Source organism: Etheostoma spectabile, chromosome 18, assembly GCF_008692095.1.
Source record: "Etheostoma spectabile isolate EspeVRDwgs_2016 chromosome 18, UIUC_Espe_1.0, whole genome shotgun sequence".
In the NCBI taxonomy this organism is placed as follows: Eukaryota; Metazoa; Chordata; class Actinopteri; order Perciformes; family Percidae; genus Etheostoma; species Etheostoma spectabile.
Genome location: NC_045750.1, coordinates 22,628,118 through 22,640,468, shown reverse-complemented (window position 1 = coordinate 22,640,468; position 12,351 = coordinate 22,628,118). Strand labels below are relative to the sequence as shown.

The 12,351-nt window shown below is 42.0% G+C and overlaps 1 protein-coding gene across 5 annotated transcripts in view; it reads right to left on the bottom strand.

Moving 5' to 3' along the window:
• cep128 (centrosomal protein 128) overlaps positions 1–12,351 on the bottom strand; it is a 55,814-nt gene that overhangs the window by 28,306 nt on the left and 15,157 nt on the right. For all 5 annotated transcript variants that reach the window (XR_004336120.1, XM_032542524.1, XM_032542527.1 and 2 more), the window contains 4 exons: positions 11,147–11,335; positions 9,860–10,321; positions 4,531–4,695; positions 2,728–2,892 (listed from right to left, as the gene is read on the bottom strand). Coding sequence is in view for 4 of the 5 variants with exons in the window: in XM_032542524.1 (XP_032398415.1) it covers positions 2,728–2,892; positions 4,531–4,695; positions 9,860–10,321; positions 11,147–11,335 (981 nt within the window). In the remaining variant the exon portion in view is untranslated. The remainder of the gene's footprint in view (positions 1–2,727; positions 2,893–4,530; positions 4,696–9,859; positions 10,322–11,146; positions 11,336–12,351) is intronic.

Sequence of the window (12,351 nt, the reverse complement as noted above, 5' to 3'; positions counted from 1 at the left end):
AAAAAAAAAAAAAGTCAATACAGTCAAATCACAATACTTCTAGAATTACAATTTATGAAAATGGCACTACTAATTGAATCAGCACCCATGTATGGTGAAAGAATTGAATCGGGACAACAGCATATCGTCCCAGTCCTATGAAGTATCCAACAAGGTTTATTTTTTTAGGGCAACAAATAAAAGATGTCAAAAATCTTCCTTGGTGACTGATTATTAACTGCCAACACTCAGTACCTCCTCATCTCCCATATGGCAGCACACTACCCCAATGAATTCCTTAACTTTCAATGTAGCGCTACACTGTCTTACAACTTCTTGCATTAGTGCTTCTGAAGAGAAGGAAGAAGGGTATCATGAGGTAACTGAAACCTAATATACCCCTGAACTGTTAATGATTCCCCTCATTAGGCCAATCATTTGTGAGTTTGACTTCTTTTCAACATGACAGATTACAGATGACGCGAGGGGTTGGCTCGCATGTCTGGTCGAGCACTGCTGGACAAGATTGGGAAATCTATACGAGCTGATAAGTGCTGGCTGGGTTCATTAGCTTGGTGGAGCAGAGGAAAACTAGCTTCAAGCATGTACTGTAGAGAGGGAGTAAGTGTGAGTATCATGGGTTTATTAGTGTATAAGGGTGTAAGTATTTCCTGTATATATGTATATATTATGTACTGTACACTCAGAGAATTATGCTACACTATACTTTGTTTGAATAAGTATACCTGCAATAGTTGAATGCAATAACTACTGTAACAGAAAGGTTTGTTTTGGATAGAATTTTGTCCCATTATGAAGCCCCTAGTCTTGATCAAAAGTATATTTCCAGGATAACGCCCCTTACCTTCTGCTCTCTCTGTGTTGTTGTTTTTAAAAAATCCCTTCCCTTCAGAAAACAACATCAACCTGTGAGTTAGCAAGCTACGCGATCACAGTATTCAGTACAGTATGTGCAGGATAGTCGATCAACAGAGAAGCAACTATTATGATAATCAATCAATCGTTCAGTTAATCTTTCAAGCAAAAATACTGAAATGTAAAAATGTACTGCCTTTCCTTATCTTACATTATGGTAAATCTATTATTTTGGGGTTTGGACAGACAAACCAGTCACCCAAATTTTAACAAGACATTTGAATTTGTCACTTTGGGCTCTAGGAAATTATGATGGATATTTTTTACTCAGTTCTGGTGTTTTATTTGTTGATGATTAATTGAAAATTGAATCTGCAAATAAATCGATGACAATAATAACTGTCAGTTGCAGCCCTAGTGGGCTTAGATGAAGGTGGCATTGACAAAGCGTCTGTATGTTCTTCGAGATTATTTCTTTAACTTTAATACTTAAACCAAGACTGCTGGGTAAACTGAACTTATACACTTTGTATGTTAGAACTAGACTCACAACATCAGAAAAGTAGACTGTTTTCTCTTCTGTTTTTCCTCTAATATGGCTTCATCTCAAGTCTCAAAAGCCTGTCCAGCTTAATTACGGAAATGACATACAGTGTACACAGTGTTGCCGTTAGTATTTTTATTTTAGCAGCTTGGGCAGGTCTGTCCAAACAACAACATACAACCATACAAGAACTAACAAGTTGAAGTCCAGTCAGAACAGACCCACCGCGGTGACGTTTTTGGTGGAGCTTATCTTTTAATAGTCAACTCGGAAGAAAGTAAACGTTTTGACAATAAACGACATCAACACAACAGTATGTGGAGTTAAACTGGACAGGCCCAAAAACCTCTAAATTGTTCCACTTGTTTATTTACAATGTGACTGGCAGCCAACGGGGATGCATTATGTCGGCAGGATTATTTAAAAAGCAACCGCGAATACATTGTGAGTCTGCCCTATTTCTGATACCGTGGCGGGAGAACTTTTGCTAAGACGGGCCGCCACTACAAAATCAACATAGAGGAAATACTGATCCAATTAAATATACATATTAGCATGAAATCAAATGACTTGATCATGTAAACGAGTTGCTAATAGTGCCAAATTCCATCTTTTTACCTCACTGTTCTGGATCTCTGGCCCACACGGATATTGAATGGTTCAGTTCCACAGATCTCACCACATATACTTACAGTAAAACTGTAGACAGCCATTCTCAACAAACCATTTCAGACAAGGTAAGTGCATGCCAGTTGCCCAGCATTACCTGACAAAAAGCTGATTTAAACAAGCCACTGGTTTGGAGAGTTGAGCATCTAGCAAACTAACGACCCAAATTTCTTTGTTGGTGGCCCATCAGAGCTAATGAGCGAGTCAATATTGGACCGATATTGCACAGCTCCAATTGGATGCTTAGGTTGATCTTTGTCTGCATGCTGGGTGTGTAAATAGGCAAATGTATGCAGCCACGTTCATTTTCATGCCGATGTTATTAGCATCTGTGAGTTTGTTTTAACCCTTGTGTTGTCTTCCCATCAACCATAGTCACTTTTTTTCAACATTATTATCGCTTTTTCCAACATTTATGTCACTTTTTCAATGTTGTGGGTGCTTTTTGTGTTTTTTTCCGAAAAAGTTTCAGATTTTTCTTATTTTAACGGCCCATTTTTTTGTGTGTGACAAATAAAATAAAAACATTTACTGAAAACGGGTCAGTTTGACCCAAGGACAACATGAGGGTTAAAGCCATATAGTGGCCACAATTGCTACATGCAGCTTTAAACACACACAACAATCAAAACAAAGTGAGATAAGATTATATAAAATACCTGTAGTTTGTCTTCACCGTTCCGAGCCAGGCTGCGACAAGCTGCATCTAGTTCCTCCCCTATGGAAGTAAGGACTGCCTCTTGCTCTGCCTCCATCTCCAACACCTTCTCCTCCAGCTTAACAAGCTCTGACTCGGAAGCGCGTCTCCGCTCAACCAGCCTGACCTGCGGAGGACGGGAGAGAGCTGAGTCGAGTATTGAAGATTCAAATTAGCGATCGTTGTCTGGTGTTTTTAGTAGAGATGTTTTGATACCATTTTTTTCCTTCCCAATACGGATCGGTGCAGAGTTGTGCATACTCGTCAAAATACATTTACAAGCATTTTTGGTAGTATAGGAGGCACGTCCAACACTGGTATCAGCGTTGGAACAACTCTAGTTTTTAGCTATGTGTCATTGGAATCTTACAGGACAATATAAACACGTTCATCACAGCAGTAAACTGTAAAGTTGTTACAGTTTACTCAATAATTGACACGCAGAAAGAAGGACCCACCTTGGGCAGCAGAGAGCCATTCAGTTTCCCCTCACACAAACAGACCTGGTTAAGTTTCTGTCTCTGGCCTGCACTGTCATTAGTTTCAGGGCCCCTACTAGGACACATTTGATCGATTTGTCCAGGAACCAACTGATTATTGCTGCCCGGGGACTGTGCATCATTATCTTGTCTCTGGGATAATACACCACCAATGTTACATTATATAATAGTTCTTCTTTCCTCCATTCACCCAATTTCAAATCAATACATGGATCCCCAAAGAGCCCCATACAACTTATCAGGGGCCTGTCAGAGAAGTGAATAGTTGTTCAATACTACAAACTGCTGTTGTAAAACACTGGCAGACGTATTGATAAAGCCCTTGTAAAAAAATAGTGCTGATTTGGCACCGCTCAACCTTTCAAAGCCTTCTTAGGTTTGTATGACCATATGACCTTACCAGAAATCCTGGATCTTAATGCCAGGAAGGAAGGAAATCTATGTCCTTGTAGGTTTGTATATGCCTGTTTTGCTTCCTGTTGCAATCATATCTGACCCAGCAGAGGAGTTACTGTTCTGGTTATTTGTATGATTGCTGCATGAATATCCAGTCTTCTAGACTAGATATGCATTATCTGGTTGTCTTTTCATAGTCAAATGCCTTTATTTTTTCTCCTTGTGTATAGCATCAACTAAGGTGTCAAAGTTGCAATGTGAAGCCTACACTAGGCCTCCACTATATATCGTTGTTGGCAATTACAAATGACATAAAGAGATTTTTAGTGTTAGTTGAAAGAAAATATCAGTAAAAAATATCACTTTAAAATGCAACTCTCATTATTTTTTAGTGGTGCCTTTTATATTTAATTCATTGTTTAGTTTGTCAAATAAAAGAATGTTGGAAATTATTTCCTTTAATTTGTTTTAAATTCTTTGTCATATTTTTGCAGAATACTGAATGCAGCAGAATTGCAGAACTGAGTAAAGTTTAATATCTGTTTATTTCTCACAATTAATATTGTTAGAGATATTGAACAATGTTATCGCACACTGCATATTTTCCTCGTACCGTGCAGCCTTAGCCTGCAGATTCAGTGAAGAGCATGCTCCTATTAAAACTAGATTGGCTGCTGTCTTTCCTTTCAATGTCCTTGGACTTCATCTGTCACAATTAATTAGAATCAGCACAAATATTGGAAAACTTCGGCTGAGGATAGATGTACTTAACCGATATGATAACCCATGCTCCACGTTTATTGGAAGTATCACGTCACTCGATATGAGTCACTAGTTTTGAAAAACTTGTCAAAGGAGTCTGGGCTTACTTTGTCATCCAGTTCCTGTTTGAGTAGCTGGTACTTTTTGTGGAGAAGTGTGTGCGCCTCGTCTTTTGTGCTCAGCTGTGCTGCCAGCTTATCACACTCATCCTTCATCCTGTCCAACTTGATGCGCAGCGCCCCACACAGCTCCCTGCCTGACGCTGCATCCGCCTAGCAGAGAATGGGTGTTTAACACAGACATGATACACAGGCAATTAATAAAGATATGAAGGACTGATGGTGTATCTGCTGCAAAACAAATATCAACTTAAAAGCAATTTGCAGTTTGAATTTCAGTCGGTTTGTGATTTCCAAGCTCTAAAATAAACTGGGCGAGTAGAATACATTTTCAAAGTTGCCATTTCATTGACATAAATGCGGCTTTGTGGATCATATATAAAGCATGCCAAATTTGGCAGTGACCCTTAACAATTAGTAAAAGATCTGGCATGTACAGGGTAAACTCACAATAAGGTCTGAAGTGGCATTCTGTGCCAAACAAACAAACACAGAACATCATGTAATGGGTGGAGAGAAATGATAATGCCATTGCCAAGACTCTTAAATCATGGTCTAAGTTCTTAATTCATGTCTCAGTCCAGCTAAAGCTTGCAAAGGCAAATCCTGTCTCAGACATAAGCTTTCTATCTACAGTGATTACATTATCACACAACTGAAGATATAGTGAAGTGGAACAAACAACAATGACTGAGGACTGGGAGTGACACAAACAAAGAAAAAATGAAGAAGTAAAAAAGAGAGAGGACAAACAGATGGAAATGCTAAATTAGAACTGGAGGGAGGCAGTAAGAGAGGGATTAAGACAGAGAGAGACAGCAAGAGAGAAGAGAGTGGAGGAGAAATCAAGACTGAGAGGACAAGCATAAGAAAATAAGAATATTTTAAGCTTTTTTTCTGACAGTTGACTGTATCTAAATCATAATACAGGCCTCTGGCTGTGCTATGTGAATACTGGGTGGGCTTCTTAGGGACATCTGCAGCACCCGTAGGCTAGTAGTTTAAAACATTCTCGCAAACGCCCTTGTCCTCACCACACTCGGAAATGACACCATTACAATGAGCTATGTCAGATATTAATGCAATTCAGCACCGCTAATGGGCTAAACTCAACCATATCAGGGAGGACCATGCCCCTTAAGAAACAATGTACCCATGAGGGATCATCATCGGAGATATCGAAGGGAGGGAGGCGGTTAGGGCACTGGGGGAAGGAAGTCAAGTGGAGTCCCTTATCTCCGGCACTGCCTTGATGAGACTTCTGAGGTCTGATATCAGAGTTTTTTTAAATATTCACGCTTGGAGCTTTGGAATGGCCGTGAGGATCCACGGGGCACCACACACCATTAAGAGCTCAGCTATCCTTGATTCATCCATACTCAGAGGACAGAGCCGCGGCCAATGAAAAAAATGACTCTAAATGAGGATTTTGTTTGTGTCTCACTGAGTCGGAAATAGGCCAGATGTTTAGTGGCTGAGGCACGTTACCCTGCGTTGAATGTGAAGTGTGTGCCTGTGATACTCTAAATGTCAATTACTGTGTGGCACTCTGTGATCCATGACTAGGTGCTAAGAAAAAAACATCTCTTTGGATGGCTTATGACCCTGACATCTCAGAGATGTCTTAGATTTTGTCACATCTGATACATAACTTGGAGCTAAGCACTGCATTTTGGAGGGGCCTTTAGGTACGTTTGGAAATACAATTTCTTGCAAAGAGTTCAACTGAACCCTCACTAATGTCTGTATGATAAATATGTCCCTAAAACCAGCAGCCGGTTAGCTTAGCTTAGCATAAAGGGGGAAAAGCCTGGTTCCGTCCAAAGGTAAAAACATTCCAGTGTTTGAATTACAGTGAGGCTTGTTTTGGGGGCAAAGTTGCGCAAACACGTTTAAAATCACTGATGACAGGATATTAATTTCAATTAGATTTCTTCATGTCTAAGGTATTTAAATATTCAAATTATCCCAGAACCAATTTTAGTACTCTCAGGGATATCCAATGAAGCTAAGAGAATGACACTGGCACAACAGCACTTCATGGCATATGAAATTCTCACTGCAGAGAAATGTATCCTCTTATTCTGGAAAAAGAAATAGGGATCAACACTGAAGATATGGCTCACGGAGACGATGGACACGCTTCACCATGAGAGGATCCGGTTCATCCTTAAGGACAAATTTCATTTGGTAACCTTTGGAATCTTATTTTACAGGACAAGTAGTAGCCTGATTCCAGTCCAGGGTGGGTTATTGCGGGTAGGGATTAGGGACTTTCATTTGTTAGTTTTTTTGCTATTTATTTAGTTTGTTATTTATTTATTTATCCTTATTCACCTTCCTTATTTATTTTGTATACTTTAAAAAGAAGCACTGTAATACAATTTTGTGACATTTTTGAAATTAAGCTTCATAATAAAAAATATTTGAAGCAGATTTCATGTTTTTCTTATATCAGCAGCTGTTTCCAGTCTAAATGCTAAGCTAAGCTATCCGGCTGCTGGCTCAAGCTACACATACACTAACTGCACAGACATGAGATTGGGAATATCTAATTTTCTCCAAAGAAGTGAGTATTTCCCAAAAATGTCAAACTCTTTCATTAAAGAGCACATATTATGCTTTTTCGTCTTTTCTGACCTACAAATGTTGTTATATAATGTTTTATAGCCATGTTAAACGATACCACAGCGCCAAATAATGAGGTAAATGCATTTTGACGTGAGCCCTGCAGGCAGTTTGGGATAGCTGTGCCCAGCTCTGAACGCTCGGCTGTCATTGGATCTCAGTGGGATCTTGGAATTTCCAAGATATGTCTATGTCAATAGGCTCGTTCGAGATGAGCCAGGTACACGGAGAATCGACCCCCGGCGATCCCCACCCGTTGCATGCCAGTTAGATTTGTGTGACTTGATCCTGACTAGCTCTGACGTCATGCACATGTGGGCAACGATAACATCACAGGATCAAGGAGGCCGCAGGTTTGAGACGCAGTTGCTCTCCACTGACTGCAAGACCCAGGCGGACCCAGGGCATGATGGGAAACGCCTGGGTCCCAGTTAATCTAACAGCTGATTGGTTCAGAACCGATTGGGGGGATTTTAATTGCTATTTGTCTGATTTAAATGCTTATTCTGAACAGAACACATGGCGTGTGGCTGGTGGTGACGTTCAGAAGTCAGAGAGACTAAATCTATCTTACGGATCATCTACAATCTGTTGTTTATTAACTTCAGCAACAGATCACATGTAAAGCATTTTGACAGCTACTCTGTCATAACAAAAACAACTGCAGACTTACAAGCTGACAACCTTTTATCAAATTGGACCTAACAGGATGTGAGTGTTTCTGTCACTTCCTGTTCAGCCTGAAGGCCGCAGAAAATGGCTGCAAACTGTCGAACTTGACTGCAGAGTTTTGTCACCGCCCCGGCTGCTCCCGCCTGCTCTCGTCCACGTTACAGGCGAGGACTTACCTACATCACGCTACGTCATGCTGCTCCACGACCGAGCCTAAACCAAGCTTTCAGAGGAGCTGCAGATGACGGTAAAGGCTGTGTTATACTTCTACGCTGTTGCTACATGCGTAGGTATGTGACGACAAAAACCTACGCAGGACCCTACGCCGTAGCCTGACACGCACCTCTCAAAAAATGTAACTACACGTTAGGGCTGCACGATTATTGCCAAAATGATAATCGCGATTATTTTGATCAAAATTTATCGCGATTATTCTCACGATTATTTGTTGATTTTAACCAAAACAAATTTTATTGTCACATAGGCTATTTATAACTGAGAGGGAGTGTGATGGACGCTACTCACAGAGAGAGGCTGACTCATCATGAACGGGTCCAGCACGGGTCGAACGCGGATCACACGTCGTGTGTATAAACGTCTGTACCTTCACGCGCTGCATTTTTATGAACTATGATATTCTGGCCATGGGTCACATCTCTGGTCCGGTCCAGCAGCCTTCGTCTCACGCGTTACTCTACCAACTGAAGTTAGTTGCATTCAGTAACTTCTTCTGGTTCTTCACCGTGCGGCCGCGATAACAGAGTTACCATGGGAACACTGGTACAATAACAGGTTTGCCCCCATACTAACAATATACAGCTGTGCTAATGAAAAATTAAAACGTAGACAAATATCAGAAGTGTGGACCGGCGGCCGCTGTGTGGCGGGCGCGGCGTAAGAGGAGAGAGAGTAGGACGAGAGAGCGTAGACAGATCACACAAGCACGGCTTTACCGACGAAATGGGTCATGCGCAAATTAAACCAATCCATATAAACAGCATTGAGCGGATGCGAGGACATTAGCACGGTGCGTCTCGAAGAGCTAACAGCTAACAGATGCTACTAGCACAGACTAGCACTGGTCACTGCTGTTGTCTGAAAAACAACAAATGGGACAAAGTGTTGCGTTTAATGGTAAACTGGTAAACCTTGAGACCGACGCCACTGCCACTATCTTGAGTCTTAACCGACTGTTATCTGTTGAGTTTTCCTCACGCTACTCTCTGTCCTCTGTGACTGTTACATCTAGAAACTTAGTGCACGGGGTGCAGTGAACTATCTCGATGGCTACTGAGCAGACGGCTTTATGGAGCGGGAGATGGGCTTGCAAAAAACCCGGACGTTCTATGAAATGATGCATATAAAAAAATATCGCTCGATCACGCAAATGTTGGATCGTGGGAAGTCCAAATCGTGATCGCGATTAAAATTCGATTAATTGTGCAGCCCTACTACACGTTGCAGCGCCGCATGCTGATCAGCCATGGCTTTGTAACGTTGCATTCCTCCCTTCTCATTTCCTGGTTCTCCGTCTCCATAAGAAACACGAAATCAAGAAGCGGGTTAACTTTTCCCGCTTAAGATGTCTCACATTGGTCAGAAAACACAGGGGAGACACTTTGTTCCTCTCACTATGACTCTAGAGTCGGTACTCTCTCTGAAGCTAATCGCCCCCACTCTCTCACTTCTCCCTCGCTCCACCACACGCAGACACACACACACACAACACACAAACACACGCTGGCTGGACGCACACACCAGCGCAAGTATGAACATCAGGCCACTTATGTAGGCTATGGCGAAAGCTGTGTGTGGAGCCTCCGCAGAACCATAAAAAAGTTTTCCAATAATCTACATAGTTTATTGTGTGGTGAATCATGTCCGGCTACTCTAAAGGTGTCCTGAATCAAAAACAAAGACCAGAAAAGTAGTATAATAGTTGCTCTTTAACTGTACTTTTCCTTTATGGAAAAAAAATTAATACTTTGAGCTTATTAATTTAAAAAAAAGGGCTTACCTTGACCTCCGTCAGGTGTGCCTGAATGTCATCCCGTTCCTGACGGCAGAGCTTGAGCATGTCGTACACTTCTCTGTACTTCTTTGTCCCGCTGCCCTCCATCATGGCCTTTGTGTTGTCCAGTTCTTTCTGATGCACCTCCCTCTGGAGCTGCAGCTGCTGCCCCAGTGCAGCCCTCTCCTCCTGCGCCGCAGTTAGCTTAGCTTGGAGCTCAACGCAGCTCTTCTGGAGCTCCTTCTTGGAGCTCTGTTCCTCAGCCAACTGCTGGACTAGCTGAGCATGGGCGGAGGTCGTCTGCTTTAGAGCGGCCTGGAGCTCGGCCTGTGTGTCCTGATCTCTCTGACAGCGGCGGGCTTGGGTGTCCGCTCGCTCCTCCAGCCTATGGTTCTCTTCCTTGAGTCTAGCCTGGACATCGGCTAGACGCTGAGTCTCCTCCTCCAGGGCAGCGGAGGCCTCCCTCACCTAGGGGTTAGGATCTGTTAGAATCTGATCAAAGCTTGTTCAATTACTCTTAAGCTGAGGTTTCAGTTCATTTTTACTTTTAACACCTCAAACTGAACAAATTGGTCTGCCAACAGAATTAAATTAAAATGTCTGTGGTTAGACTGGGATTTGTACAAGAATGCTAATGTGCAGCTGTTAGATGTTTCTTACTTTTTGCATGAGACTCCAGCGCTTATACACACAACGTTCCCAGCTTAATTGCTTTCTTGCATAAGAAGCAGTAGGCTTCAAATACAATGTTAGCAACTGCAATTATTTTTGGACTTGCGAAAGAAAGAACTACAAGCCCCTAGAATAAATTTTAAAAAAAACTTTCAAAAATGCTGCGGGAGCATTTCAATAAGCATTAGAGGTAGCGTTATGTTGACGTAGGAAAACGAAGACCTGTTTAAAATGATTTATTAATTCAGTCAATTTAAGACTTTTGAGGCCTAAAAAACTTTTTTAGAGTTTTTAAGAGCAGTGGAAACCCTGCAAGCATTCATTAAAAAAGAAATATGTCTACTGATTTTTAAAGATTATTTTATTCGGCATTTTTCCGGCTTTTATTTTTAAAGGACAGTTGAAGACATGAAAGGGGAGAGAGAGGGGCAATGACATGCAGCAAAGGGCCGCAGGTCGGAGTTGAACTCGGGCCCGCTGCATGGAGTAAACCTCTACATATGGGCGCCCGCTCTACCAACTGAGCTATCCAGGCACCTGACTTATGGATTCAAACTTTTTTTTTTTGTCCCTACTGTGATTTGTAAGATATTGTAGAATTCTGGACGTTCAACCCCATACCTCACGGATTTCCTGCTCCAGTGATAACTGGCGCTGGCGGGTCTCGGACAACTCCACGTCCTTGCGGTGGAGCTCTTCTTCGCGCTGGGCCAGACGGCCCAGGATCTCAGCAAACTCCCTGCGGGCCGCCTCAGTCTGCTGGCTCAGCGCTTTCAACTGGGCCTGAGAGTTCTGCTTTTCCCTTGCTGCCTGGAGGGAGAAAGAGAGTGCAGGAGCAAAAAGAGAGAGACAGAGAGAGGGGAGGGGAGAAGGGAAGGGAAATGAAATGAAGAATGACAAATGAAGACGAGGGGGAAGATGGTGTACAAAAACAGAGCTCTAACAATAATGATGAGGGCAAGAGAAAGAGTGACAGAGAGACGGAGGCAGAGAAACATATGCAGTACCAGCTCTCGCGCTGATAGGAAAATGCTAGCACTCAGCTCCCTGATAAGGGACAATGGTCAGGTCTGTTGAAGGCAGATTGCTTCTAATACTCTGGCTTTGACTGGAATTTGCAACGACTTTGCTGTAGCTCAGAACCTAATCATTTAATTGAGCACTTGATTCTCTCCCCTAATTCATTAAGGGTGCAGAAATGATTTTGTAATTAATTTGTGTCCCGTCGGGCATGCCAGGTGTGTGTGTGTGTGTGTATGTGTGGGGGGGGGGGTTGTCTGTCTGTCTGTCTGCCTATCCATCCTGTCGATCTGGGAGGTGACTTTCAAGCTAATAATTATTGCCAGATGTTAATTATGCAACTAAGCACAACTGCTGTAGCATACCTTGCATAGGTACTTGTACTACTTGACTTTGTATAGGCTTATATTATAATTAAGTTAATTTAAAATACTTTATTCAAGAGTTTTCATCCAACTTAGATACAAAACCCTCTATGCTGTACAGCACGCATACCATATCTATCGAACCATTTTAAAAAGCTCCAGAACATTTCTTATTTTCTATTACTTGTATTGGTGTGTTCCAATAGGTATTCAAAACAAGTCTGTGAATAGGCAAGACATTGTAGAGAGTGAAAGTAAGGCTGCCTGGCAACAGTAGTAAACACATCTATGGTTACCACTGATTACCGCAAAACATTGCATTATTGGTAACGTTACTTTCCGTTATCTCCAGTTACCTTCCACTTTCTCTGTGTTGGCATTCTACACTCTGGTGAACTGATGAGGACCATGGTTACCTGCTCCTCAGATCTCTGCAGGGTA